The sequence below is a fragment of the Lissotriton vulgaris genome, chromosome 2_1 (assembly GCF_964263255.1).
Source record: "Lissotriton vulgaris chromosome 2_1, aLisVul1.2, whole genome shotgun sequence".
Taxonomy (NCBI): Eukaryota; Metazoa; Chordata; class Amphibia; order Caudata; family Salamandridae; genus Lissotriton; species Lissotriton vulgaris.
The window spans coordinates 751,195,035-751,222,960 of record NC_141687.1 but is presented as its reverse complement, the minus strand read 5'-3'; the positions used below and the strand labels follow the sequence as shown (position 1 = coordinate 751,222,960).

Below are 27,926 nucleotides of genomic sequence, written 5' to 3'. Positions count from 1 at the left end.
GTTATACATGTGCTAAAAATAACTTACAACCCCGCAATGCACTGCTTATAGCCTTATATATTACATCACTCATGACATGGTCAGCGACATCACCTATGACATCACTGATGACATCTCAAATGAGATCACTGATGTAATTTGAGATGACATCAGTAATGTCATCACACATTACATCACAGATGACATCATCCACAAAACTACTCACACACGCACTCACAGCATCCTACAAACTATAAAAACATCCACTCACACAACTACTCATATAACCATTCCCATACCCATTCAACAACTTACACACATCCACTCACTCATACAGCCACTAAAACAAATTAATCACACACCCATAAATCTCCCACCCATACAGCCACTCACACCAACCTTCACTCACCTGACCTATCCATACATCCAATCAAACACTTCACTCAGGTCACTTACACATAGATTCATTCAAACAGCCACAAATTTACCCAGTTACTAACACACCGACTCACCCACCTAGAGCCACTCACACAGTCCCTCAGTCCCTAAAACAGCCACTCACATACTCCCCCACCCATGTAGCTACTAAGGCAGCTGCTCACTCACCCATACAACCAATATCATACAATACCCAATACAGCCACTCACATAGTCATTCAAACACCAATATAGCTACTCACACACACCCTTATTTATCTATACATCCACTAACACACCCACTCACACAGACACAGCACTAAGACACCCAATTCCACTCTGATACAAACAGTCGCACACCCACTCAGATGACATATGTTAGAAACAGTATCACTCATTACTAATTTAGAAGGAATATTAATTTAACTTATACAGTAGCTTACTATGTATATATTTAAGTTTCAGAAAAATTTCAAAAACACTTTCGCTTGCTGGATTGATATATATATATATATATATATATATATATATATATATATACTGGCAGTCGCCAGTAGGTATATATAGTTAGGACCTAGTTAACATAGGAAATTCCGATAATTCAATTGGGAATAACTTTGGCGCCGATTGAGGGATCTGCCTGTCATCATTTTCCTTAAATTTGCCTCGCTGCGCTCCGCTCCTTCCCTGAAAGTTTCGGGGGGATTCGTCAAGCGGGGGCCGAGAAAAAAGGGGGATTCCAAAACGGGTTTTTCCCTTATGTTAGTTTCCATAGGGACATTCTGACAAGGTTACAGCTGGAACGGCTGAACTGAATTATACCAGATTTGGCCAAATGGTAGGGACTGCTATGCAGCAGTGCCTTTTGTATGTCTGGTGTAAATTCCTCCAGTAGTTCTTGAGAAAATTGAATTTGAAATTTTTCAAATGGCATTTTCTATGGGACCTTTAGACACGGCTACAGCCCGAACGGCTGAACGGAATTAGAGCAAACTTGGCAAAATGGTAGGGACAGGTATGCAGTAGTGCCTTTTCTATATTTAGTGAAAATCCCTCCAGTAGTTGTTGAGAAAATGAATTTGAGCAAATTATATATCTATATGCGCTCAACATTCTATTGGGAATAACTTTGGCGCCGATTGAGGAATCTATGTGTAATCTTCCAGAATTTTGGCCAGCTCCGCTCCGCTCCTTCCCTGAAAGTTTCGGGGGGATTTGTCAAGAAGGGGCCGAAAGGGGGGGGTCCCAAAACGTGTTTTCCCCATGTTCATTTCCATAGGGACCTTTAGACAAGGTTACAGCTGGAACGGCTGAATGGAATTACACCAAACTTGGCAAAATGGTACGGCCTGGTATGCAGATGTGACTTTGCTATGTTTGGTGACAATCTCTCCAGTAGTTCTTGAGAAAATTGAATTTGAAACTTTTCAAATGGCATTTTCTATGGGACCTTTAGATACGGCTACAGCCCGAACGGCTGAACGGAATTACACCAAACTTGGCAAAATGGTAGGGACAGGTATGCATTAGTGCCTTTTCTATATTTGGTGACAATGTCTCCAGTAGTTGTTGAGAAAATTGAATTTGATCAAATTATAGATCTATATGCGCTCACCGCACCGTACACGTACGGTACGCGTACCGTACGCGAGCGAGTTTCTGATTGGCTGGCAGTCGACTGTCAACATTCCAAACTGTCCAAACCAGGAAGTGTTGGCCACCATATTGTTTTTCAGGAGAACTGAGGCACAAGAGAGCCCAAAACAAGAGTGGAAAACACGAAAAGGGGGCAGGGTAGAGTACCCCCAACCCTCTAGCCCTTCCCAGGGGGTCCCAAAAGGACCCCCAAGGGCAAAAAATAAATAAATAAAATAATCGCGGGGTACGCGCACCGTACGCGTAGGGTACACGTACCGTGCGCGTACCCCGCGATTTAAAAAAATTAAAAATAAATTGCACTTGGTGGTCCTTCTGGGACCCCCTGAGAAGGGCTAGGGGGTCAGGGGGTCTCAACCCTGCCCCCTTTTTGCGTTTTCCACTCTTGTTTTGTGCTCTCTTGTGCCTCACTTCTCCTGAGAAACAAGATGGCTGCTCAGGTGGTCCCAGAAGGATAATAACATATATAAACGTTATCTGCTAATAGAATTAGCATTCACAAAACCTTTGAAATTTATTGAAAAAAAATATAGGTTTCAACCCTGATATATTTAGGAATTAGCACTTAAAAAACCTTGCAAATTCACTGAAAAAACCATAGGTTTCAAACCTTATATAGTTAGGAATTAGCATTTAAAAAACCTTGCAAATTCACTTAAAAAACCATAGGTTTCAGGACTTATATAGTTAGGAATTAGCATTTAAAAAACCTTGTAAATTCACTCAATAAACCATAGGTTTCAGTCCTTATATAGTTAGGAATTAGCATTTAAAAAACCATTGAAATTGCTCCTATATAGTTAGTTGTACTAACTATATTCCACGCACCCGCAACCACTGCTGATGATGTCACATATTACATCATTCATGACATGGTCAGTGACATCACTGATGACATCACTGATTACATCTCATTTGACATCACTGATCACATCACTGATGATATCATTCATGTGATAATACGATGCACCTCCTCACACTCTAATATAACCTTTGATACACCCAGTGTTAAATACAGACTACCATTCTTGAAACCATTGACACACCAATACCAGTTACTACATACGCACTCACTGATTCCTAGGTCTACACACACATTCACTCATTCACCCATAGAATCACTCATACATACAGTCACTCATCAATACAACACTATCATTTGCACTCATACACCTATACAGACACTCACACACTGCCACTCGTCCATGGAGTTACTCACACACCTAGTCAGTCATGCAAAGAATCAATCACACTTCAATTTCCTCCACTATACAGTTATACACATAACACCTTACTTATTCAAACATATACTAACACATACTTACTCTCTTATACAATCACTGATACAAGTACACAATGATCCATATAGCCACTCGCACATTCACTGGCTCTCATGTATAGTCATTTATATATGCCAACTCTCACATGCACTGTATTTTACATATGTACTTACTTGCACATGTAGCACTGAAATATCCATTCACTCACCAACACACCCATGCACACAGTCAACCGCCCATATAGCTGTTTCCATATGCACTCTTGAACTCATGCACCTAGTGAATCAACTGCTCACACATCTATGCACAGAGTCACACACCTCCCAGCCACCCACACACACACTCAGTCTCCCATTCAAATACTTGGGCAACCAATCAATAACCCATATAGCCACTCATATAGCTACTGATCAACACATGCAGCAGCTTACACAACAACAGACATACTGATGCACACATTCAGACAGTTTAGTCACTAACCCATGCATTTAGTAAGACACATTTAATCACTCACTCATACAGTCAGTCACGCACCTACTAAATCCTTCATCCAGACACTTATACATCCACTCATTCTTCAATATGTAAAACATATTTAAACTTTACAGAAACACAGTCACCGGATGATGTCATCAGTGATGTCAAATGAGATATCATCAGTGATGTCATTTGAGATGGCATCAGTGATGTCACTGACCATGTCATGAATGATGTAATATGTGACATCATCAGCAGTGGATTGCGGGTGCGCGAAATATAGTTAGTACAACTAACTATATAGGAGCAATTTCAATGTTTTTTTAAATGCTAATTCCAAACTATATAAGACCTGAAACCTATGGTTTTATAAGTGAATATATATATATATATATATATATATATATATATATATATATATATATATATATATATATTTACATATGTGTGTGTTTGTATTGAAGTTAAAGTAAAATTTGACATTTTAAAATCCTGTGTAAATGTAAGGAATTTGAAATTGGGAGATAAAATGAAGATGGAATCCTTAAGTTTTATTCAATGGAGCAGCACAATTACAGAAAACACAGTGTAATTAGGGCGATCAGGGCCTCAGTTGAATGACTGGTGAGCCACAAAAAAGAGCATGCAAGCATAAGGAGCGAAGAAGATAAACTGAGATGCTAGAGACTAGCATATCCCTTTGTCTTTCAGACATTAAACCAAATATTGAAATGCTCCGTTCTTCCCATTAAAATGTCAGAATTTTTGTATTTTATTTAATTTGTGAATTAAATAAAACATTTCGTAATCTGTTAATTTGTTTGATTTATACTTGTGTATTTGTATGTGTTTTGAGATTCGAATCCTCGAAATTGCCTAAGATAGGGTCCACGGCTTTTATTAGTGATTTAATGGGGTTCTAAAGAAGTCTAATCGTTAAGACCTGCTGTGCGTCTGTAAAGACAGCTGGGTTGCAGGCTTTCTCTCAACGGTCTCGTACACACATCCATAGAGGTTATTAACAAAATGAGTCACTTTGCATGCAAATTGCGTCTCTCTAAGTAATTTCTTAGCAAATGTCATCTTTCCAGAAAGCCAATCGCTTGCATCTGAATGGCACTTCACTTCAAATGGATGCAGTTTGTATTATAGCTAGTTTTGAATAAACACCTCGGTGTACAAAGAGAACGCGCTGGGTAACTGCACCTCATGCATACCTTATCTGCGAGAGCAACACACTGCTCATAGTCAGAATTATAGTCAGTGCATATGATTGACTGTGTAGTTACAAGGAGCAGCTTTGTGGTTAATGCTATCCTGGTACTCACTATAGCGTTACAGTACACCGTGCAGTACATCTCAGGTGCAGCCTGTGGTCATAGATGGCATAGCATATCCTTCAATGTGATGTGACTCTAACGCTAGGTGGTAACTTAAGTTTTCATCATCATAACATTAATTGAGCCCGACTACACAAAAAGTATCTGTAAAATACATTGCGCCTCTTGGAAATCTTAAACAGTTCCCTGAAGATTGGCTGCATTGCCTTCAAAAGCAGCGCTGTTGTGTTCTGTATTGAAACCATAGATATTGATTAAACCAGTAGCCCAAGCATGGTAACTAAAATGTATTGATAGGCACCCTGGGGGGCATATTATCAAGGGCCTTATCCCTGCATTTTTGGCTTTAAAAGCCAAAAAAGCAGAGATAATGTTTTCGCCCTATCAACAAGAAGGTGATAACATGCATTAGCGCATGTTAGCACCCTTTTACCCGACGCCTCCCTTTGCATCTCTAATGAGCTGCAAAGTGGGCATCACTGGGCAAAACAAACTTGTAAATATCACAGATGTGCACATTGCGAAATTTACAAGGAGGCTCAGGCATTCTTGCAGACGTTAGTTTCTGGCGAAAACCGCTGTTTTCGCCAAAAACTAACGTCTGCAAAAATGCTGAGTTACCTATACTTCATGTTGGAGGTAGATTATGCGGACAGGACCACAGGGTCGTTTAAGCAAGGTTATCGCCGTTTTCCATGGAACATCGCTGGCGCTTTATGGGAGGAGTTTATCCCACCTTCTCTGTGGGCCTAGTGTTTTGGTTGGCCCGTCTGTGGGGAATGTCTTTAGAGTCCTTAGGTGGGTCCCTCTGTACTGTTGGCTGCTGGTACAGCCCTTTGGCTTTGGATGGGTGTGTGTTTTTTGACTGTTAGTGAAGCAGTATAGGTCCTCAGGTTGGATCATCTGTGTATTTTTTGGCTGATTGGTAAGCCATCTGTGGTGCTACCCACAGGTCCTTTATGTTATTGCCTTTGCTGCAGGTTTTTTTTCCCTAAGAGGAGTTCCCATGTTTTGTTTTGAGACGTGTCATACCCTAGGTGGGGTACCTGTAGCTATTGTATAGCTCTGCCCTAAGCTGTGTGGGTGTAGATACCTTCTCGGGTTCCTCGCCTTTCCTGGTGTCACTACATACCGCTTGGTGCGGTCTTTTTTTTCCGTCTTCAAGCAGTTTGCGCTGCTCCAGGTCTGTCCTGCATAGTATCCAATGGTGTTTATATCCTTCGTCTATAGGGCTTGCCTGTCGTGCATTTTGTCCTTTGTTCCTGCTGGATATCTGCTTCTGTGGGTTTGCCTTTTCTCTTCAGCCTCTGGATCTCCAGACTGACTTTGTTATGCTGTCTACGGCCTGGTCCTCTACCTTGTGTTCCAGGGGCGCTGGGATATTCCTGGTGTTCTCCTGTGTTCTGGTTGACGGCTTAGGTCCGTGCCGCATATTTTTCGTCTATTCCTTTTGCCGGTTCCACTTCTCTTCGTGGTCCGGGTTGTGCCACTGGGACGACCCCCTCCGGGGCTTGTTCTGGGGTTCCCTTGCACCTGTCTTGGTCTTACGCTCGACCTGTTCTGGGCACACAGCTTCATAGTATGTACCGGCTGCCTGCTGTGCAAGCCTGCTCGTTATGGTCCACCTCCATGGGCCTCGGCGTGTATCCGTGTGCTCCTGTTCCTTGCTCTTCTGGAGCTTGGCACGTATGTGTCTTCCTCCGCATGTATGCGCCTCTCAGCTATGGGGTAGTTCCTGCCTTCTCCCCTGCCTAGGGGCTGATGCTTGTTCAGCTTTTCCCTTTGCTGGGTGTGTTCTCCTGAGGCAGGCTCTGTCTCTGTTTCCGCCACTTCTCCTTAGATTTGGCAGTGGTTCTTTTCTTCCTTGGGACTCTTTTGGTGCCGTCTGTTCCCTCCAGGTTCTCTGGCGGACGCCTTTTGCCTCTCGGGTAGGCTTGTGGTATCCTGACCTTCCCTTCTTCTCGTTCTTGATTACTTCTGCTTGGTGGGGGCCAGGCCGTCCTGCCTGCCCCCATGGCACATTCCCTGTTGGGGCCCGGTGTTCTTCCAAGCTGTTGAGGTTCTCTCGCAGAGCCTCCTCCTATGGCTATGGCATCTATTCTTCATTAAGGAATCTGCGGCTAGTAGTCTCTATCAGATGTACAAGTCGCTTGCCATCGGTAGAGATAATTCTAGCTGCAGATTTCTTCTTGGCCCGCCCTTCCTCTACGTTCTGCGAGGACCTTCAGTTTGGTCATATGCACTCGCCTCCCTCTTTGTGAGTGCCCTTTTTCACTTCTTCCCTCGCAGGATGCTTCATTCTGTTTATTTGTTCCACCCCTTCCTTTCTGGTACTTTGGCAGTAGGTTCACGTGTCCTTCTGCATCCCAACACCATGGCTTTTCCAGTGTGGGTCCTGCTCATAATCTCTCCCTTTTTCATTGCTTGGGGTTTCTGACTCCTCTGCAGTCATCTGGGTTGGGGGTCTCTTTACAGGGGAAACAACACTTCTTGATGGTGTTGTCTTGGGAAACTTTATTGTTACTAATCTGTTCCGGATTTGTTGTCCCTCACTGTTATAGATTGTGGTTGCAGACTTCCTGTCATCTGTTATTACATTTTTCACATGTTTTTCTGCCCCCGGGGTGGATATCGCCTTCGGTTTGCAGGGTTGCTCCTCAGAAACGGTGCTCTTCTCCTTTCCTTTCATGACTTTCAGTAACACAGTGCCTGGCACGGTCCCTTATGGTGCTGTTCTTCACCATTCGTTCTTCCCTTTTTGTTTCACTGCTTTTTGGCACACTGTTCCCATGCTCTCACAGTTTTGTTGGTGATGGCTCTGCTTTGTGGCGCAGGAAAGTTCACCGAAGAAAACTGACAACAGCGCGCCGGGGTGGGACTTATCTGACCTCGCTGACTTCACTCCCGCAGACAGCGTTAGGGCGGAGTCGCGTGGTGTCACCCGCCCCTGGCGCGCAGGGATGCTGTGGCAAAATTTTTCCATATCCAGTCTCACACCTGGGGATACTTCTACGTTAAGGAATCTGCGGCTACAATCATCTCTACCAGATACAGCGTTACCGAAGGTAAGTAACTTGTATGTCAGGCACAATGTGGTGCTGACTTGCGGGGTATGGAAGTTTAGGGGGTCACCACTGGTGCCTAACAGGGCCTCATAGTCAATAGGCTGAGGAGAGACGTGGACCCTGCTTGGGGCCCCCAAAGCCTGTTTATGACAGCCTTTCAATGGTGGCCGTACCGCCTTTTAAAGGCTGTCTGAAAGGGACATCGTAATCTCTATGGGGGTGCCTGAGCAGGCGCAACCCTTATTGTAGGGAATTACAATCAGACCGACAGTCGGACAGGCTTCCTCTGCACTCCCTCCAACCACTGTGCATCTTAATACGCCAGTCCGACTGCGACAGCAGAAATCGGTCGGATAGCAACCAACATCCTGTCTGTTGCGATCCGACAGATATTGTAATGAGGGCCACTGTCTCCAAGTTAAGCCTGACTGTGTTGTGCCAAGCTACCAGTGGGTTAAGCATAGATACATTTAGTGACTTTTGTGGGTCACCCTGATAGGGATTGAAGCATGACACTATACGATTCATAGTGTGTGAGGGGTATTTTAAAAACACATAGTGCTTTTCTAGGACAACCCCAAGATCAGCAGAGTTTCCATTTTTCACATCACGAACAAATACAAAAATATAAAATATACAGGATAGAATCTTTTAGGAGAGATTTATATACATGTATATGAGATCCCTCCATGTGTGGCAGCAAAAGGGGTTCAGCACCAGTGTGTTGGTGCCCGGAAGATGGATGCCGCCCTTTCCAATATTACAGATCCTCTTTCACCAAATGAAGGATACACTCCAAAGTGCATAAGATAGTGGAGTTTATTTGTGATGCATTATGGTACAAAGGCTCCTTTTTCAAACAATACACAAATGAATCATTCAGTGACATAAGTAACGGACTAGTATAAACATGAAAAAAGACATGAGCTCACATAAAAGCCACAGTCTGTGTTGCACACAGTGTTACAATGATGTTATATGCAAGTTGATTCTCGAGATGGTCAAAGAAACAGGACTTCAGATAGATACTTTCATGGTGTCAGTAATAAAAATAGTAAAATTGATCTTTCTGTTGTCCTTAATGTAGGCATCACATCATTTTTTTCAATACTTAAAAAAGCATAGTCTAGATAAATGAAAACGAAACATAACTCATACCATAATAATAAAGAGAGGATACAAATTAACCCCTAATTTAAGTATCTTAAAATTGTTAAGTACTTTCAAAAACATATAGTAGATAAATGAAAACAAAACACAACTAATAACATATTATTAAAGTGAGGATGCAAATTAAATCCAACAAATATTATTCATCAATTTTGAAGAAGGTACAGTAATGTAAAACCACATACTTACACAGTTAGATATTACACATTTGGGTCACAATATCACTGGTCACACAGACTGTCTGCTGGATAGATCATTCTCCCATTATTTGTACGTGTTTACTGTATTCTAGTCTTGTGAGATCTTGTTACAACAAGCTTGCCCAAGGAGCATAAATATAGATTATATTTGTTTAATTTAATTTGCATCCTCAAATTTTATATAATTATCGATAATTTTTAAAAATGCAATAATGAAGTTAATTACAAATATTAATTACATTTTTACACCTTAAAAAAAACTTAAAGGTTTTAGCCAAGTTCACCAAATATTAAATACAAATAAAAAAGCTAATCAGTGTGAATCATTTCTTAAATTGTTTAAAAATGAATGTGTACATTTGATTAACATATTTAAATATTGTATTAATTGATTCACATTTAATTAAATGAATTTGCATTTGAATTATAGTTATGAATAATATTAATTATTTTGAAAAAATATTAAACTATTATCATTTTCCCTTCATGTTCGCATCGCGGAATCTCTACATTGGTGATGGAAATCTCCACAATTAGGTAAAAAGTCACTAGTAGTAACTATACACTTAGGAATTCGGATTTGAGGGGGTGGAGGCGTGGAAGTCTACATAGCATACAAAAAATGTCCACTGGTCTAACAAACAACCAACAAACTACCTATGAAAAACATAAACCACCAAAGTGTGTATGTGTCAGGATAAAGGAATCTTAGTTATAGATACAGATACCCATTAGTTACCATTCGATACCGCCCCATTCATCATTTGGGCTTCCTTTAGTTCTATCCAAAATGGTTCATAAAGGATATAAATTAGGACTAAGTTGACATGTCCACTTTCCAATTATGAGACATAGGGTTATCTTGTGGATGATGAATGATGATGTTGAGTGATGGGTAAATAAAAAATAATTTCAGTGCGTGAAACTTTTTCATCAAGTCTGTCTAAGCCATAAAACCCCCACACTATATCCACGCGGCACCCCTCGTGCTCACAAAAGAGAACTGAATTAGAATCTCGATTGTTAGTGCGCGGTCAGCCTCAGTCTCGCTCTTTTGCTGATAACTAGTCCCACAAACAGGCTCTTATCTACATGCGAGTGATCAAAAAAGGGGCTCATGTGGAGTACAGCTGCACTTGCATCATATACAAGTTAAGTAAACCTCCCAAAATTGTGCACCCGGCTCACCTCTCCGTCGGTACTCCAGATCGTCTACCAAGCCGTCTCGGGGAGGTGACCGGCGTTGTGCGTTCGCCATTTTTATTGTGATTCACTCATGATTGGTCCATGTGACGACGTAAGGGAAGGTCACATGATCATCTGTTTTTGTCACAGGGAAATTGGGTAATGTAGTACGTTTGTGCACATCACAATTTAGTCGGAAAGCTAATTATGATTTCAAACACTTTTTGTTGATCAACTAGAAAGCATGAGTCATACAGCCAGATTCATGAGGCAAAAATTGGCTCGCAAAGGGCCAGATTCTGCGCATTTGGGATTCATCTTCCCAAATGCAAAAATCGCACAATTTGAAATCGCTAATTTGCGAGGAATTGCATTTAAGGAATCTCTATTTGAGATTCCTTAAATGCAATTCATGAACCATTTTAGAATTGCGAATTTGCAATTTTTGGCCGCTATTTACCGCGAAGTCTGACTTTGTGGTAAATAGCAAAAACTTTGAAAAATGTACTTTAGTGCATTTTTCTAAGTTAGATGTTACACACACACACACACACATGTCCTTTGGACATGTGTGTGCGCAACACCAGTGTAAATCATCATTTCAGGGGTGCTACAGGGTGTCCTTTGGACACCCTGGCACCCTTGAAATCGCATCCTTATTTGCGATTCGCTAATTGCTAATCGCAAATAAGGATTGACTCCCCATACATTCCTATGGGCCTTTGGCCCATGGGATTGTATGGGGAGTCATTCCTTATTTGCGATTAGGAATTAGCGAATCGCAAATAAGGAAGCAGTGGAAATCGCTATAAATTTTGCGATTTCTACATGCATCCCGTTTTGCGAGTCTTTAAATGCGATTCCTTAATAATCGCTATTAAGGAATAGCAAAAGAGGAGCATGATGAATCTGGGGGTTAGTCATCTGTGTAGAATGTAAAACTACGAATATCAGAAACACGTTTGTGTAAACTCTTGTAATCGTGCAACTCCGCACTCACGTGATCGTTTCTCCCAAGAAGGTTGGGAAATGTAGTTACCTACGCGCATATGGTGTACTTATAAAAGTACCACTTTGAACAGTGAGCAGAATTTGATAATTTCATTGTATGCAATAATTACAAATTAGAGGTACACCAACTGGTTCGTACCAGTCGTACCGGCGGTAATGACACCATTTAACCCGTTCCCAGCGTCGAACGTTCAGCGCCCAGTGCTGAACGTTCGGAGAACAAATGCTGGCCCGTCGGCCAACGGTCGTGCGCAGCACTGGGGAGATAGCGCTTGTGACGACCGTTGGCCGACGGCAGCAATTAAAGGGTTAAACATATGGTTGTATGTACACATTAATTTGGAACATTATGCAACACATGAATTTTGACAAATCATAATTGACCAATTGGACGTATCCGTTAATTCATATGGCCGGGATGCCTGTCACCCCCTCCCAACACAATCCCCAAGGATGGGAAGACGGACGCAGTTCTGAACTTTTGGAAGGTGGGAGGGAGTTACCCTCCCGGCCTTATTTATTAAAATATGAAACAAAATTAAAACATTAAAATAAACGTTTCATATCATGTACAATTTTCATTTATGACATTCCGATGCAGACACGTTTATTGGCTAACCTTAACAAATCTCTAATACAAAGGTTCTCCTAGCCGAGTCTAAACATCCTGCAAATGCATCCTTTCTAAATAAAATTGTACATCCTAACATTACGGGCCAACGGCAAGGTCTTAACCGGTGTCAGATCCCTACTACCAGAACTCCCCCCTCACGGTGTGAGTGGCGGGCGCACAGAGGACTGTACCTCTGTGCCAACTTCCAATTTCCCTTGTCTTAGCGGGGGCCCTTTACTTAACTCGACGCCATCGTAGTGGTCGTCCGAGGACTCGTGTGAGGTGTCTAGAAGGTAGCGTGGACCCCCCTCCCACCCCACACTGTACATCACATCCGCCGTCGCGGATATCCTGGCCCCGGGAAATTCCTAGGAGGGGCATCGAGCCGCCTCCTCCCCTGGGAGGGGCCTATGACCGCCTTCCCTTCGGCGACCCCATACTTAATGGGTGCCGCCTCCCCGTGTGAGGGGCCAATGGCCGCCTCCCCCCGGGCGCTCCCATCCATAATGAGTGGCGCCCCTCCTCTAGGGACCTTGAAATTACTGCTCACCGATCATGACCTTACCGCCCGACCAAAAATAAATACGACGTTTTATGAACCTAATGAAGAAAGCAAATAACTTAACCTTCTAACATTTAATCAACACATTGCTCAATTTAGAGTATGATACTCCGCTGCACTGGGGGAGAAAAAATGTTATGAAGCAAATCATTTTATTGCAATAAAACAGCAACATCTTTAATAACCACTACAATCCAAAAAGGATACTATCAAAGCAAATCCATTTTATTGCACTACTACCATTGCCATAAGGGGCTGGTGGGTGGGTAAAAATTGCTCCTTGTTCCGTCGAGGGCTCACGTGCAACGAGAGGGTGCAGCTTCCAAGCACCGGAACAAGAGGTTGCTTCTTCGGATTGTTGCTCCTTTTATTCCTCTTCGGGAGGGCGTGTACCCTCCCCTGGTACGCCTACGGGGCGTGGCCAACGGTGTAGGTGTCTGGGACAACCCTCCTTGGGCGGGAAAAAGGCGCGCCCCGGCTACGCCGCTTCGGGCATACCAGCCGAGACACGCCCCCCACCCAAAATGGTTTCCCGGGGGGATCCGGGCCCCCTACCATATGTTCGGGGGGACCGAGTGGTCGCCCCTTTCCATATGGCCGGGATGCCTGTCACCCCCTCCCAACACAATCCCCAAGGATGGGAAGATGGACGCAGTTCTGAACTTTTGGAAGGCGGGAGGGAGTTACCCTCCCGGCCGTATTTATTAAAATATGAAACAAAATTAAAACATTAAAATAAACGTTTCATATCATGTACAATTTTCATTTATGACATTCCGATGCAGACACGTTTATTGGCTAACCTTAACAAATCTCTAATACAAAGGTTCTCCTAGCCGAGTCTAAACATCCTGCAAATGCATCCTTTCTAAATAAAATTGTACAGCCTAACATTACGGGCCAACGGCAAGGTCTTAACCGGTGTCAGATCCCTACTACCAGAACTCCCCCCTCACGGTGTGAGTGGCGGGCGCACAGAGGACTGTACCTCTGTGCCAACTTCCAATTTCCCTTGTCTTAGCGGGGGCCCTTTACTTAACTCGACGCCATCGTAGTGGTCGTCCGAGGACTCGTGTGAGGTGTCTAGAAGGTAGCGTGGACCCCCCTCCCACCCCACACTGTACATCACATCCGCTGTCGCGGATATCCTGGCCCCGGGAAATTCCTAGGAGGGACATCGAGCCGCCTCCTCCCCTGGGAGGGGCCTATGACCGCCTTCCCTTCGGCGACCCCATACTTAATGGGTGCCGCCTCCCCGTGTGAGGGGCCAATGGCCGCCTCCCCCCAGGCGCTCCCATCCAGAATGGGTGGCGCCCCTCCTCTAGGGACCTTAAAATTACTGCTCACCGATCATGACCTTACCGCCACAGGCCGGATAGTTGACCGGCTATCCGGACCCCCCACACTCCTACGAAAGGTCATGCTTACACAAACCCCTTAACCAAGCTATGAAGTCTCCTATGAGTAAGACATTCCCCTCCCGGGACAAATGAACCCCATCTTCGAGATACATGTGATCCCCCCGAATACATCCATGCGGAATACTGTGCAACTGTGCTGAACGAAACAATCTACCAAGCTTGTTATTGACTTTCTTTACTGAATGATTCAAAGCTGACACAGAGAGGGCCCCCCGCCACACCTTCCTTGGAATCATGTGTGACCATGCTATCGTGCACCCCGGAATCCTCTTTGCCAACCAGCTAACAGTGGATAGAACCCGCTCGAGGAGTACTCGCCGCCCGAGCGCCACCACATCATTGCCTCCCAGATGTACTATGATTATAGACGGCGGTGACCTTGTCCACCCTAACAGTCCCTCGACAAAACATTGAAACTGGCCAATACAGAGCCCGCCCCTTCCGTGGAAGGTCACCCTGTACAAGTATTCCCCAGCTGCGTGAATCATGTCACCTGCTTTGAATACGTCCGCGGCACGCCTCACGTATGAGTGGCCCACGACCCACACCACTCCTTCCACAGCCGGTGGTCTTTGACCGCTGGTCCCCAGGTGTCGGGTCGACTGCACAGTCCGCCCCGCCTCGTAAGCTCGCGACACTGTAAACCAAACAAAAGACAAGAAGCGTGAGTGCATGACATTGGCTTCACAACATGTGCAATCGCACATACCTTTTATAACAGTTCGAGGATCATCGTCCCAATTGTTTTACCATTTCCACACTCTGACCCTTGGCTGTAGCCTCTGTAGCAGCCCCTATCCTGAAGGAATGGGTCCCAAAATCGCTCGGGTCCAAGCCTGCTGCAGCGATTGCCAAAGTTAACACCCGCTGAAACTGAAACCTCGTCAGTGGGGTGGCGTCGTTGTGTCTCAGCAAGCTTCCCCCCCATGCTACCGCCCTTTGCGCCAGATATTCCTCAACGCACTGCACCGGGCACATGGGGGACCCTCGCATGCGCTGGACAACAATACTGTGCCCCATCGCACCCTGATCGGTTTTAGACCTGGCTATTGTGATTACCATTGAATCACCCTCGATCTGAACGTGTTCCCGACACAGGCCTCCCCCCATATCCTTCTTATTTCTTGCCACCAGCTCGCTCACCCGCATAGCTCTATGGAATGCTAATGCGAAAGCGGCCCGGAATAGCACTGCTTCTGACTGGGAGGAACATGTCGCGGGGAGCACCGACATCAACAGGGACCATCTTTCTAACCCAATCGGGCGCCTCTCGTCCACTCTATGACCCTCGAGGCGTTGCCACCCTCGCAGCGCCTTCTTTACCAAAAAGGACGATGTGGGGTCCTTGATGCCATACGCCTGCGCCATGAATGCAATGGCGGCCCGGTGCCTATTGGCCGTTGCTGCTGATCGGCCTGCCTTGTGGAGTGCCACTAAAAACTTCAGTACATTCTCCTCCTGCCCCCACTTATCCCCTCCTGCTGGACCCAAAAATGCACAATAGGAACAAAACGCTCCTTCGTACGCCTTCCATGTCCTGGGGGCTAGGCTGGCTCCCACGAGGTCCTGTAATCCGGGGCACCGAGTAACCAGAGAGCTTCGGGAAATGGTGCCGCCACCAGATCCGCGGAAGGTAGATAACCCCTGAAGGCCTGCATGTGGAAACGAGAGAGTGCATCAGCCGCCTGGTTCAGCACACCCGGCACGTGCCTTGCCCTAAACTGAACGTTCAGTCTCATGCACAGTAGTACAATTTCCTTTAATAATCTCAAAATCCACTTGCAGCGTGCTGCCTGGTTATTTATGCATTCAACCACGGTCATGTTATCGGACCAAAACACCACTGAGCGATCACGAAAATTGTCCGGCCATGCCTTCAGGGCCACAAAAATGGGGAACAACTCAAGAAACCCAATGTTACCTGTGAGCCCACTGGTGTGCCACCACGCCGGCCATGTTTGCGCCGACCATCGATTACCAAAGATGGCGCCAAATCCTACGCTCCCTGCCGAGTCGGTCCACAAACCCAGCTCGTCCGAGGATGCTGGTGGCTTGCTCCATACCACTCGACCGTTGAAATCCGCCAGAAATGCCAACCATATGCGCATATCCTGGCGAACCTCTGCAGACAGTCTCGTGCGGTGGTGTCCTTCTTTGAGACCGACCATGGCTTGTGCAATAGAGCGGGAGAAGGGGCGGGCCATTGGTATCACTCTGAGGGCAAAGTTAAGCTGGCCCACCACTTGTTGCAACTGATGGAGAGTTACTTTTTCTTTGCTAATGCACAATTCTAGCGAGGCACTAAATTTCACTACTTTGTCCCTGGGCAAATGGAAGCATCCCTCCACTGAATCGAGCTCAATTCCAAGAAACTCGAGTGAAGTAGATGGCCCCACCGTTTTCCCCGGTGCCAATGGCACGCCGAACCGTTTCATGAGATTGCAAAATTCCAGTAAAGCCTGCGCACATTCCGTGTCACAGGCTGGCCCCAAGAACAAAAAATCATCTAGGTAGTGCTTAACCTGTGTATAGCCCGTAGCTCTGGTGAACGCCCATTGCAGAAAACAGCTGAATTTCACAAAATAAGCACAAGAGATGGAGCAACCCATTGGCATACATCTATCCATGTAATAGCGTCCTTGAAACACAAAACCTAACAGACGCTGATCCTGAGGGTGTACCGGGAGCAACCGGAACGCCGATTCAATATCCGATTTAGCCATCAGCGCTCCGGGCCCCAGGCGATTCAACATGGCGACGGCCTCATCAAAGGATGCGTACCGCACTGAACAGACTCCTGGATCAATCGCATCGTTTACCGAAAGACCCCTAGGAGCCGACAAGTTATGAATTAACTTAAACTCACCTGGGTCCTTCTTGGGGACTACTCCCAACGGTGAACAAATGAAATTAGGAACTGGCGGGTGCCTATATGGGCCGGCGTCCCGGCCCCGGGCAACTTCCTTCGCAATCTTGCTTCCTACCACCACCGGGTGCTGCTGAGCGGACAGTTGATTTTTACACAGGGAGCCCCCCCCTAAAATCCCCCGCCGGGATGTGGAAACCATACAAGAAGCCGTCCCGCAACACCCCAGCGGAGACATGATCAGGGTATTCGTTTAGCCAGGGGATCATTGCCATGATATCTACGGGGGTAGGTAGTGGTACCCCGCGCCCGATATTAGACCTGTTTGGCACCTCCTCTACCCCCGGTATCCCCATTCTTGGCCCTGCACGAACTCTCTGGGTGTGAAGAATGTCCGCATCCTGCACACTCATGCCTGAACTTACATGTCCCTTGTGGCCTCGTGCACTTGCCTCTGTTAAAATTCCAGCAAACCCCTTTCCTACCCCCATTCCTACCACTCCGGGGTTGGTGATCACCAGCGGGGCTTGCTCGAAAGGGCGCCGCCGATTGATGGCGGGAGGGCGCCGACCAATACTCGCCAAGCGAGGACGACTTCGTCGTGCCCGGCAGGAGCTGCTTCTGCCAAGAGACGGAGTCGAGACAGTCCCACGTCAGAGACGAATCGTGCTCCTTGGCCTTACGAAACTTACTATCATAACCCCTCCATTGATCGCCCTCATATGTTTCATAGAAATCCATTATGCGTGTCTGATAACAGGCCAATTCAGTCAAAATCTCTGGCTTACGTTCCCCCATAATAGCAGTAAACATCCCAAAGGCCTTGGCCCAATTAGAGATAGTCTCATCTACCCTGAAGCCCGCCATTTTTGCGCGCCACACACTCGGATGCAACAAATCCTTCTGAGCCTTAACATACTCAATCTCGTGATGGTCAGTCAGAAGTGAAAATATATTTACATATTTATCAGCCCAAATCATTTCTTTCGTGGCCAGTGGAATATGCTGAACTACTTTCTCCCTCCTTGAAGGTAAAGACCCCCCATTTGCCATTGGCAATGGCTGCTTACCAGACTCCATAGCTGGTCCCGCTGATTTTCCACCGCCAGCCGCTGGTTCTTCCGAGGGAATCTGTGAGGGGACAAGAGGGAGATTCGCCTTCGCAGCATCTCGCGATTGCCGCAACTGCTTCATTAGCAACCTAGCCTCTTTGGCCGTGTCTCCGGGTGCCGCCGCACCCTCGGTACTCTTTCCAAACCATGCGGCCAACTGGGCGGCCAACTCCGGAGGCATTTCCTCCTCGCTGGTGGGCGTAACTACAACCGGAATCGGTTGGCCTGCATCCGGGATCGGTACTGGGGCCTCGACTGGACTAACTGGGCTTGTCGGGGGTGACTCGGGAACTGGGGCCTCCCCCCCTGCCGCCCTATTCCTGGCCCTTTTACCTCTCCCTGCGGGGACTACTCCCGGCAATGCTGGTCCGATGACCTTCTTCGGCCTGCCCGTATTGTTCATTGCCGCCATCTGCTTTTTCATGCTCGCCATATCTTTCATCAGCATGCGGAGCATCTGCTCCGTCCCTGCCTTCTTTCCGGCCCTCTTGCCAGGCATCGTTGTCGGATACTCGACCCTTGCTGCTTAGCTGCTCAACGAGGTCCTGGATCCGGAGGTCCGAAGTCGCTGGAGAGAAGGCTCCTGGAAGAGAAACACAAAAATTACAAGTTCTCAAAAAATTGCTCCTTGTTCCGTCGAGGGCTCACGTGCAACGAGAGGGTGCAGCTTCCAAGCACCGGAACAAGAGGTTGCTTCTTCGGATTGTTGCTCCTTTTATTCCTCTTCGGGAGGGCGTGTACCCTCCCCTGGTACGCCTACGGGGCGTGGCCAACGGTGTAGGTGTCTGGGACAACCCTCCTTGGGCGGGAAAAGGCGCGCCCCGGCTACGCCGCTTTGGGCATACCAGCCGAGACACGCCCCCCGCCCAAAATGGTTTCCCGGGGGGATCCGGGCCCCCTACCATACGTTCAGGGGGACCGAGTGGTCGCCCCTTTCCATATGTAACAGTTACAAATTTGGTTGGTATTGTTATGTTACATGTGCATCAATATTTCGGCCCAAACAATGGCACCTATTAAAACATATAATTGTATATATATATCTAGATGAAGTCACGTGCATATCGAGATAGAGAAACCATAATCGACATGCAGATGCATCCGTTGGCACGTGAATTGTCAAAGAGATCTAGGAAAAAACGATTCCTTGACTATATTGTAAAATGAAAGACAAACTACCATTAATATGTTGTTCTCAAAAATATTAATCAAACATGACCAGGCTTTCATGTAACCGCTAACTTTATCAGAAGCTAAAGCAGTGCATTTGGATCCTAGCAATGTTTAGTCTTGTGTATGAAACTTTATTGACAACCTTGTGTTGTAACAAGGCTAATGTGAGGAATAAATCCACAGCACATAATTTTCTATGCTTCCAGGTATTTTCTTAGTAAAGAATCATAGATGATATATGTGAATCTCTAGAAACAAGACACAAAGTCACTAGAGTAATGTGATTCACAATGATATCCACGGAATCTCGTCGTTTAGACCTCTTTTATCTGTCCCTAGTCTGAACACCCACTTCTGTTCCCTAATCAGGAGATATTTGTGTATATCTGTCACATGATCTAGAATGAACGGTTGTTCCAAACCCGTCCATTCAAAGTCAGTGGGTCTGTGTTTTGCTTCTAAGAAGTGACTTGTCAATCTAGTTGCTTGTTTCTTACAGCGCACTGTGCTCTTGTGCTCAGAAATCCGTAATTTAACTTTTCGTGTTGTCATGCCTACGTATCTTAAGTGGCATGGGCAAGTGATCATGTACACTAATCTGCCACTATTACAATTGGTAAACTTGTTCTGTTGCCAAGGGCGATTTGTGCCAATATCTTTAGTGACCGACTTGCGGGTCAGAGGACAGGCTGCACATGTGCCACAAGGATGGTGGTCCTGTACAGCCGGTAAGTCCCACATAGTACCCACAACATGTTGAGCTCTACTCTTTGGTTAAGTGTGGACCAGCTGATCTTTTAGGTTCGGGCCTCGTTTAAAAGCAAAAAGAGGAGGCTGTATGGATTCTTGTCCTGTATTGAGGATCGACCAATGTTTTCTTACAATTTTTTGAATGTCATTTGACATTGTACTGAACGTACTGACGAAGGTCATTTGTTTTGTCTTCTGTTTGGGAGTTGCAACTTTGAGCAGTGCTTCTCAGTTATTATTTACAGCCCGTTTAAGGGATTGACTTATCAGTTTTTTAGGATATTTTCTTGCTGTCAACTGTTCTGATAAGGCTGAGGAATGTTCTTTGAAACCATCCGTTGTGGAACAGTTTCTTTGGATTCTCAAAAACTGACCGTATGGCAAATTATTCCTCAGGGACTTAGGATGAAAACTGTCATAACAAAGCAACGAGTTGCGAGCCATCGGTTTTCTATAAAGTTCAGATTGGAGACCTGAGGAGGTAGTTGTTAAGAGTAAATCTAGAAATGCCAGTTGTATCTTGTTGTGTTTGACTGTGAATCGCAAGAATCTATTCCGTCTATTAAGCCATTTTAAAAACCGTTGAAGATCATCAGTGTTACCTTGCCATATGACTAAGATGTCATCGATATAGCTTTTCCAAACACGTATCGAGTCACGGAAGGGATTTGTAGATGTTAGGATATGTTCCTGTTCAAAACTGTGAACATAAAGATTCGCTAAACTTGGAGTGAAAATGCTTCCCATACTCGTGCCTGATATCTGCAAGTAAATAGTGTCCTCGTACCTAACGAAGTTATCCTTCATTGCAGAGGTGGCAAACGCCATGATGAAAGGAACGGGAGTTATAGAATCTAGGTCTCTCCCCATCAGTAAGGTGTTAATGACCTCTAAGGTTTCATCCTGAGGGATCGAGGTATATACCGATTCTACGTCAAATGACACTAGGTGTCTTGAAGATATGTTGGCATATCTTTCACCATGGGGCACAGGAAAAGATCTACAAAAGTAGATAAAGGCTCTAAGATAGAACCAATTCCTGAGATGATTGGGTGCCCCACAGGGGGTCTCTGTGCCTTGTGCACTTTTGGTAAGGTGTAGAAATATGGCATACTGGGAAGTCTGCACTTAGGTGTAATTTCCAATCAGAAATTATGAATAGCAAACATTTGGAGAGTTACATCTAGCTGTAGGACTAAATACACACCTTTGTGAATTGGCTCCCATGTCTGTATCCAGATGTAAATTCTTGAAATAAGGGAAGGATGGTGTGTACTCTAGTTATATCCCAAGAATATGTCCTTCCCTGCTTTCAGATATACTTTTAAAGAGGTTGAGGACATTTTGCTCGCATTTATGCACCTATTCAAGTGTTGTAGGGCCTGATGTACGAATAAGCAGGCTGTAAATAGTGGCTGTAAATGGTGCACAAACCTTTTACTACCTGACTGGAAATTTATGATGTGACATGTGCTAATAATTAAAATAAATACATTTAAAAAACTAAAAATACCACTTCCCTATTCCGCTGGCTGTATCTCTTCTCTGCTTCGCAAGTACCAAAACCAGAAAGCACCCAGGCTCTGCATAACCAATCACAACACTGCAATGCAGCATTGTGATTGGTCTGAGCACCGTGGATCAGTGCTCAGATGGGGACTAGGGGCCTGAGCATGTTCCCCAACAGGTTGTTGAATGCAGCCTGGTGGAGAACATGCAAAGTGCACATGACTGTTTGGCCGGCCAATCACTCACGGGCACTTGGAGTATGCAAACCACTCCTTTCCCTGTGCCTCCAAACCCCACCCCGCCCTAACCCAGCCTAAAACCTGTGAAAAATATAAGGCTAATAATTATGTTATTATCCTTTTATTTTTCCTGCTCAAAGAGCAGTAAGGTAACGCTCTCCTGCCTTAGTGGAGGAGCTGTCTCTTCTTCTGATCATCATTAAGTGAAAGCTAAGTTCTAGAGCATCACATGTGCACGTGATTACAGGTCTTGCAAACGGGGAGCAATAAGTGGATTCATATCCTAATGCCAATGCACACTGTTCCACTTGATAGCAAAACATTTAGGTGGCAATTATGATGTTCGGCGGACTTGCATCTGCCTGAAACATCTCGCAAATGGGACCGACAGACCTCATTAGGATGCGACTGAGCACATTCCGCATTCTACGGGAGCAAGCATTATGGCCGTAAACCAGCCTTAATACATACTTCCATTGGGAAAAGGGGGGGTTGCTCATCCCTGCACCGAGGTGCCTGCCACACGGCGCAGCGATCAACAGTGGGGTCCAACCGGAGGCCTTGCTAAGGGCCCCCAAACACTTTTATGTCAGACAGGCCGGCATGGAAACCATGCCCGAAACCATGTATCGTATTCCCAAAGGAGGAAAGGCCTGCCCTCTGGGATTTTAAGCCGGTTCCAACTGGTCAACAGGCTTCTTGAGCCCATTGTAAGCCAGCCAGAATGACCGCCAAGTTTAAATTCTGACCAGCTGATACATAATCAACCGGACAGAATTGAAACCGACGATGGGGGTCGAAAAGCCGAACTCCATCGTAATAGGCCTCTTAGTATTCCAATAATTAGAACTCATGCACAGTTCAGAAGCAGAGAAGGAATGGACATTTGATTCATGTAAAGACATACTGAAGCACATTTGGTTTTCTTGAAAATGTTTTACTAAGTAATAGGTATTTAGCAATATTTTATGATCTACATTGTAACATATTTGCATTAAGGAGATTCCAAATGGGCACCAGGCCACAACGGATATAGGGCCATCAAGGAAGTCCAGGTTGTAATATCACAGACCTCTAGAGAAACAAAAAACCTCCTAATTTTATTGGACACATCAATCTTAACAAAATGAAAGAGGAACGCGATGAATGACTAAAGCTGGATGACTACTATTGAATATTATAGAATCTGTCCATGATACACAGACAAAACGAGTAACTCCCAATTTCTGAAATTCCTACAAATAATTGAAGAATTATTTTGCAAAACACAGGGACAACCATTGAAATTTTAGGAGGTTAAGGTACTTCAATCTTCTTTTACACATGGCAATCCTCCACGTTTAACAAGAAAGGAAGAAACAGAATACCAATGATATTTTAAGGTGTGAGTGTAGCTACATGAACGAATCAAACTGAGATGAACACTCATGAATATCCCACAGATATTGCAGTTGCTCCAGACTCTCATTGGTCATCTGCATCATGTTCCACCTCAGAGCTGCCTTAGGGTTCAGAGTATTATCAACTGCTAAGGCTTCCTTGGGTTGAATGTTGATTATATTTACAAGGAAAAACAGATACACATTTGTTATGTCTCTTTTAAACAACTTTATTTTGTTGCAGGTTCAATCTGGACCCCGAGAAGAAATGCACAGACAGCATGCTGTGGGAAGCTTTAGAAATAGCACAGCTTAAACATCTTGTCAAAGTTCTTCCTGGGGGTCTAGGTAGTACACATTTATTGTTTGCATGGAAATGTCATTGCACTTAAATGCTGTCCTAGTTCTATTACTTTGTTTTTATTGAACTGAAACTTGGAGTACCATTGATGTGAGCTAGCTACCTGAAAGCAGCCCTACCCTGACATGAACGGTAACAATACAAAATATTTAATTCAAAATATAGAATTACCAAAATATCGAAGTCAAAATATAGAATGGACAAAATATTGAATGGACAGAATATAGTGGTCAAAATATCGAATTGAAGGTAAGTAATATTAATTTCTAGAAATTACTAATTATTTTTAATTTAATTTTGCGTTTTAGTTCTGTAGCCGGTTGTGGGTTTATAGGGGAATAGGGTGGGACGTCATTTAATTGTAATTACTTAAATATTTTTATTTATTTATTGGTATTCATTTTGAATTAATTGTTAATTTTTAATTGGTAATTATTTTGTATTAATTGATTAATTGATAATTATGTTAATTGTATTAAGTTATTTTCTGTACCGGGTTGTGGGTTTACACGGGAATAGGGTGGGAAGTAATTTAATTTTAATTAAGTAAATAATTTTTATTTATTTATTGGTATTGATTTTTTATTTATTGTTAATTAATTGTTAATTAGTAAATATTTTTTATTAATTGATTAAAAAAATATTTTTTATTAATTGATAATTACGATAATTGTATTACTTTATTTTCTGTAGTGGATTGTGGGTTTATAGGGGAATAGGGTGGGAAGTAATTTAATTTTAATTAATTACACCTTAAAAATAATGTATGTGTGTTGATAATTAATTTACTGTTTATTAATTGGTAATCATTTTTTTTTATTAATTAGTTTTTTCTTTAAAAAATAATTAGTTGTTAATTAATTATGACTAGATAATTAATCTTAATAACTAATATGTATTTGTATTTATAATTGATTAATTATTACATAACATTAAATTGGCAATTCATTTTAATTAATGTTTTATTGGTATTGATATTTAATTTATTTGTATTAATATATTAAATCCTTACTTTCCCTACTGTTAAATTCACTAGACAGGGAATAGTAATTTTTACCCTCCCGCTATTCAACGCTTTCCCTACTGTTGCACTCACTGGAGTGGGAATAGTAATTTTTACCCTCTCGCTATCCAACGCTTTTCCTACTGTTGCACTCACTGGAGTGGGAATAGTAATTTTTACCCTCCCGCTATCCAACGCTTTCCCTACTGTTGCACTCTCTGGAGTGGGATAAGTAATTTTTAACCGCTCGCTATCCAATGCTTTCCCTACTGTTGCACTCTCTGGAGTAGGAATAGTAATTTTTACCCTCCCGCTATTCAACGCTTTCCCTACTGTTGCAGTCACTGGAGTGGGAATAGTAATTTTTACCTTCTCGCTATCCAACGCTTTTCCTACTGTTGCACTCACTGGAGTGGGAATAGTAATTTTTACCCTCCCGCTATCCAACGCTTTCCCTACTGTTGCACTCTCTGGAGTGGGATAAGTAATTTTTACCCACTCGCTATCCAACGCTTTCCCTCCTGTTGCACTCACTGCAACTTCAGCAAGCCTGAACAAAACTGTACCAAGATACTGACAAAGGGAGGTCAGAACTGGGGTTTGCTCCTAAAAAGGCACCACCTACTTGCCTTCTTAGCAGCTTCAAAATGGGAGACAGTAGCCTGAAATAACAGAAGTGTTTCAAAGATGAACATTCCGTCTGAAGCTTACCCTTCCCTTCCGGGCATAGCAGAGGATTTACCTGGGGGGAATGAAGGTACAGGTATGGCTTGCTCTTTTCAGACTGTGCAGCTGCACTTCATGTCCTGTGAATCCCCATTCCTACAAAACAGTGAGCTTTTGGTGAGGCATGAAGGCTAAGGAAAATTCAATTCTTGATCAACTGTTGGGACTGGTTTGATTGTGCCCTAGATAAAGTCAGCCATCTAGTTCTCTGGTACAAAACCAGCAAGGTACAATTGCGACAATAGCGATTACTACCTTTCGAGGGAAGCTGGCATTTGCTGGACCCAATTAATGAAGAAACGTAGAAATTATGTTAAATCGGTCAAACCAGCAACACCTAAGGACAGGAGGAGGTTTCTGATTTAGCCCTATCAGTTCTTGCACTTGTAAAACCTACTCAGAGACAGTGGCAATAAAAAGCATCCAGAGACTTCTAAAACCTTTCAGGAGTCTCTGGTTAATACCCCAACTTTGGGAGTAACTAATCAAATGTTCACAACCAGAATTGTGGTTGGACGCAAACCATTGGTAAAATATCAGGAGCCAGATGTATAAAGCTTTTTTACGCACTCAAATGGCCCGTTTCACAGAATCGAGCCATTTGCGAACACAAAAAGGCATTTTTTAATGTACGAAGGCCCAATTGTGAATCTCAGGTTGAGTTTGTGATTTGGTATTAGGATGGGGCGTATTTATGGCCTCCCTTCCTAATAACGAATCGCAGTGGCATGTATGAATGTTTTGTTACCGAAATACAGTTGCAGAACATTTGCAATTTTCTACCAACTTGTAACCCATTTGCAAATGGGAAGGGGCCCCTATAGCACACCTCCCCCTTTGTGAATGTTTGTAAAAGCATTTTTTGAGAGTAGGCAGTGGTCCCACAGATCACTGCCTACTCTTATAACATGAAAAGAAAACTTAACATTTTTCTTCTGAAAACACATCCCGTTTCCCTTTAATGAAAACGGGCTGCATTTTAAAAAAAGAATGCTTAATTGAAAAGCAATCACAAACATGGTGGTCTCCTGACCACTGCAAATCACCATCCTGGTGATTATTGCAATTCCCAATGGGTCGCAAACCGAGACCTACCTCATTAATTTTCATAAGGTAGGTCTATTTGCGACCCACAGAGAATCACAAAATGTGTAGTACAGCAATGTGTCTGAGCACCATGACACGTCGCTCAACCAGGGGCTTGGGGGTGGGCATGTTCTCCATGCACCCTGTATGCAGCCTGCATGAAGAACAGGGAAGTGTGCAAGACTGGTCTGGGCAGCACAAAAGGGCCGACCAAACAGTAATTGCGCACTCAGGAGTGGGCAAACCACTTCTCCCCTTACATTAGCACAGCAGCCCCGCCCGCAAAGCCACAGGACACGTCACAAAGTATAAAATGAAAATAACTTAAAGTTATTAAAATGTTATGTTTCTCTTCTTCACACTGCTTAAAAGCAGTGGGGCGACGCTGCTCCGCCATAGCGAAGGAGCGCACCCAGGGCCGGACTGGCTACAGGGCATTTTGGTATTCTGCAGAGCTGGGGGCTGATGTCACTGCAGGGGGCTAATTTCGTAGATGGAGACCTGTGTGTGCTTCGAAATCAACAATGCAAAACGAATTTCGTTTTGCACACGCATGTCCTCATCAACAAAATCAGCCCCCAGATCTGTAAAATGTCAAAGTGCCCGGTAGCCAGTCCAGCCCTGGCCGCACCTGCGATTACTAAATAGTGAATTGCAAAAATTCGCTATTTGGTCATCGCAAACGATTACCTATGTAGTTCTGGCTCCTGATCAAGTCACAATTTGGAAGGAACATCCCTCGCATGCCCCTTTAAAATTGTGATTCGGTATGGGTCAGAAATTCCATTTTGTGATTCAGATAGGGTTGATACATATGAAAAAGGGATTTTCCAGCTGTAAATCCTAGGATTTTGTGAATTACAGGATATGCCACACCAACAACCCCTTAGAACATTTGACCCATTATTCAGTATTTTTAATAGTGTCTTTTCTGGTTGAGTTTGCATTTTACTGTTTCACTTGAAAAGTCGTCTTTCAGGTATAAAATAGTATATTGCCTTCAGCTGTGTTCAAGCTTTAGATATTTACAAAATGTATTATTAAAAAACATGTAGGTAACCTATACAGAAAAAATCAAAACGTTCATCATTCTAGTAAGTATATGTTGGGGGGAAAATAAAAAACACAATAAACATATATAGATATTAATGCAAAAAACATGACACTTTTATGTACTTCTAGTGTTATGGTGTGAAAGGAACAATAAGGACCAAGAGTGGATATTTGATAACAGCCATTCGGTTAATAAAAAACTGATAGTTTGTTTCAAATAGCGCTGAAAACTGCAATTTTAGACGTTTCTAAGCTCTGTGGAAAATAAGACTTGCAGTTAAATCCTCGAAATG

The 27,926-nt window shown here is 44.0% G+C and overlaps 1 protein-coding gene across 1 annotated transcript in view; it reads left to right on the top strand.

The window, feature by feature from the left end:
- ABCC8 (ATP binding cassette subfamily C member 8) overlaps positions 1–27,926 on the top strand; it is a 1,237,886-nt gene that overhangs the window by 1,197,538 nt on the left and 12,422 nt on the right. Inside the window, exon 36 of the mRNA XM_086954145.1 lies at positions 23,649–23,752. Coding sequence (XP_086810271.1) covers positions 23,649–23,752 — 104 coding nt within the window. The remainder of the gene's footprint in view (positions 1–23,648; positions 23,753–27,926) is intronic.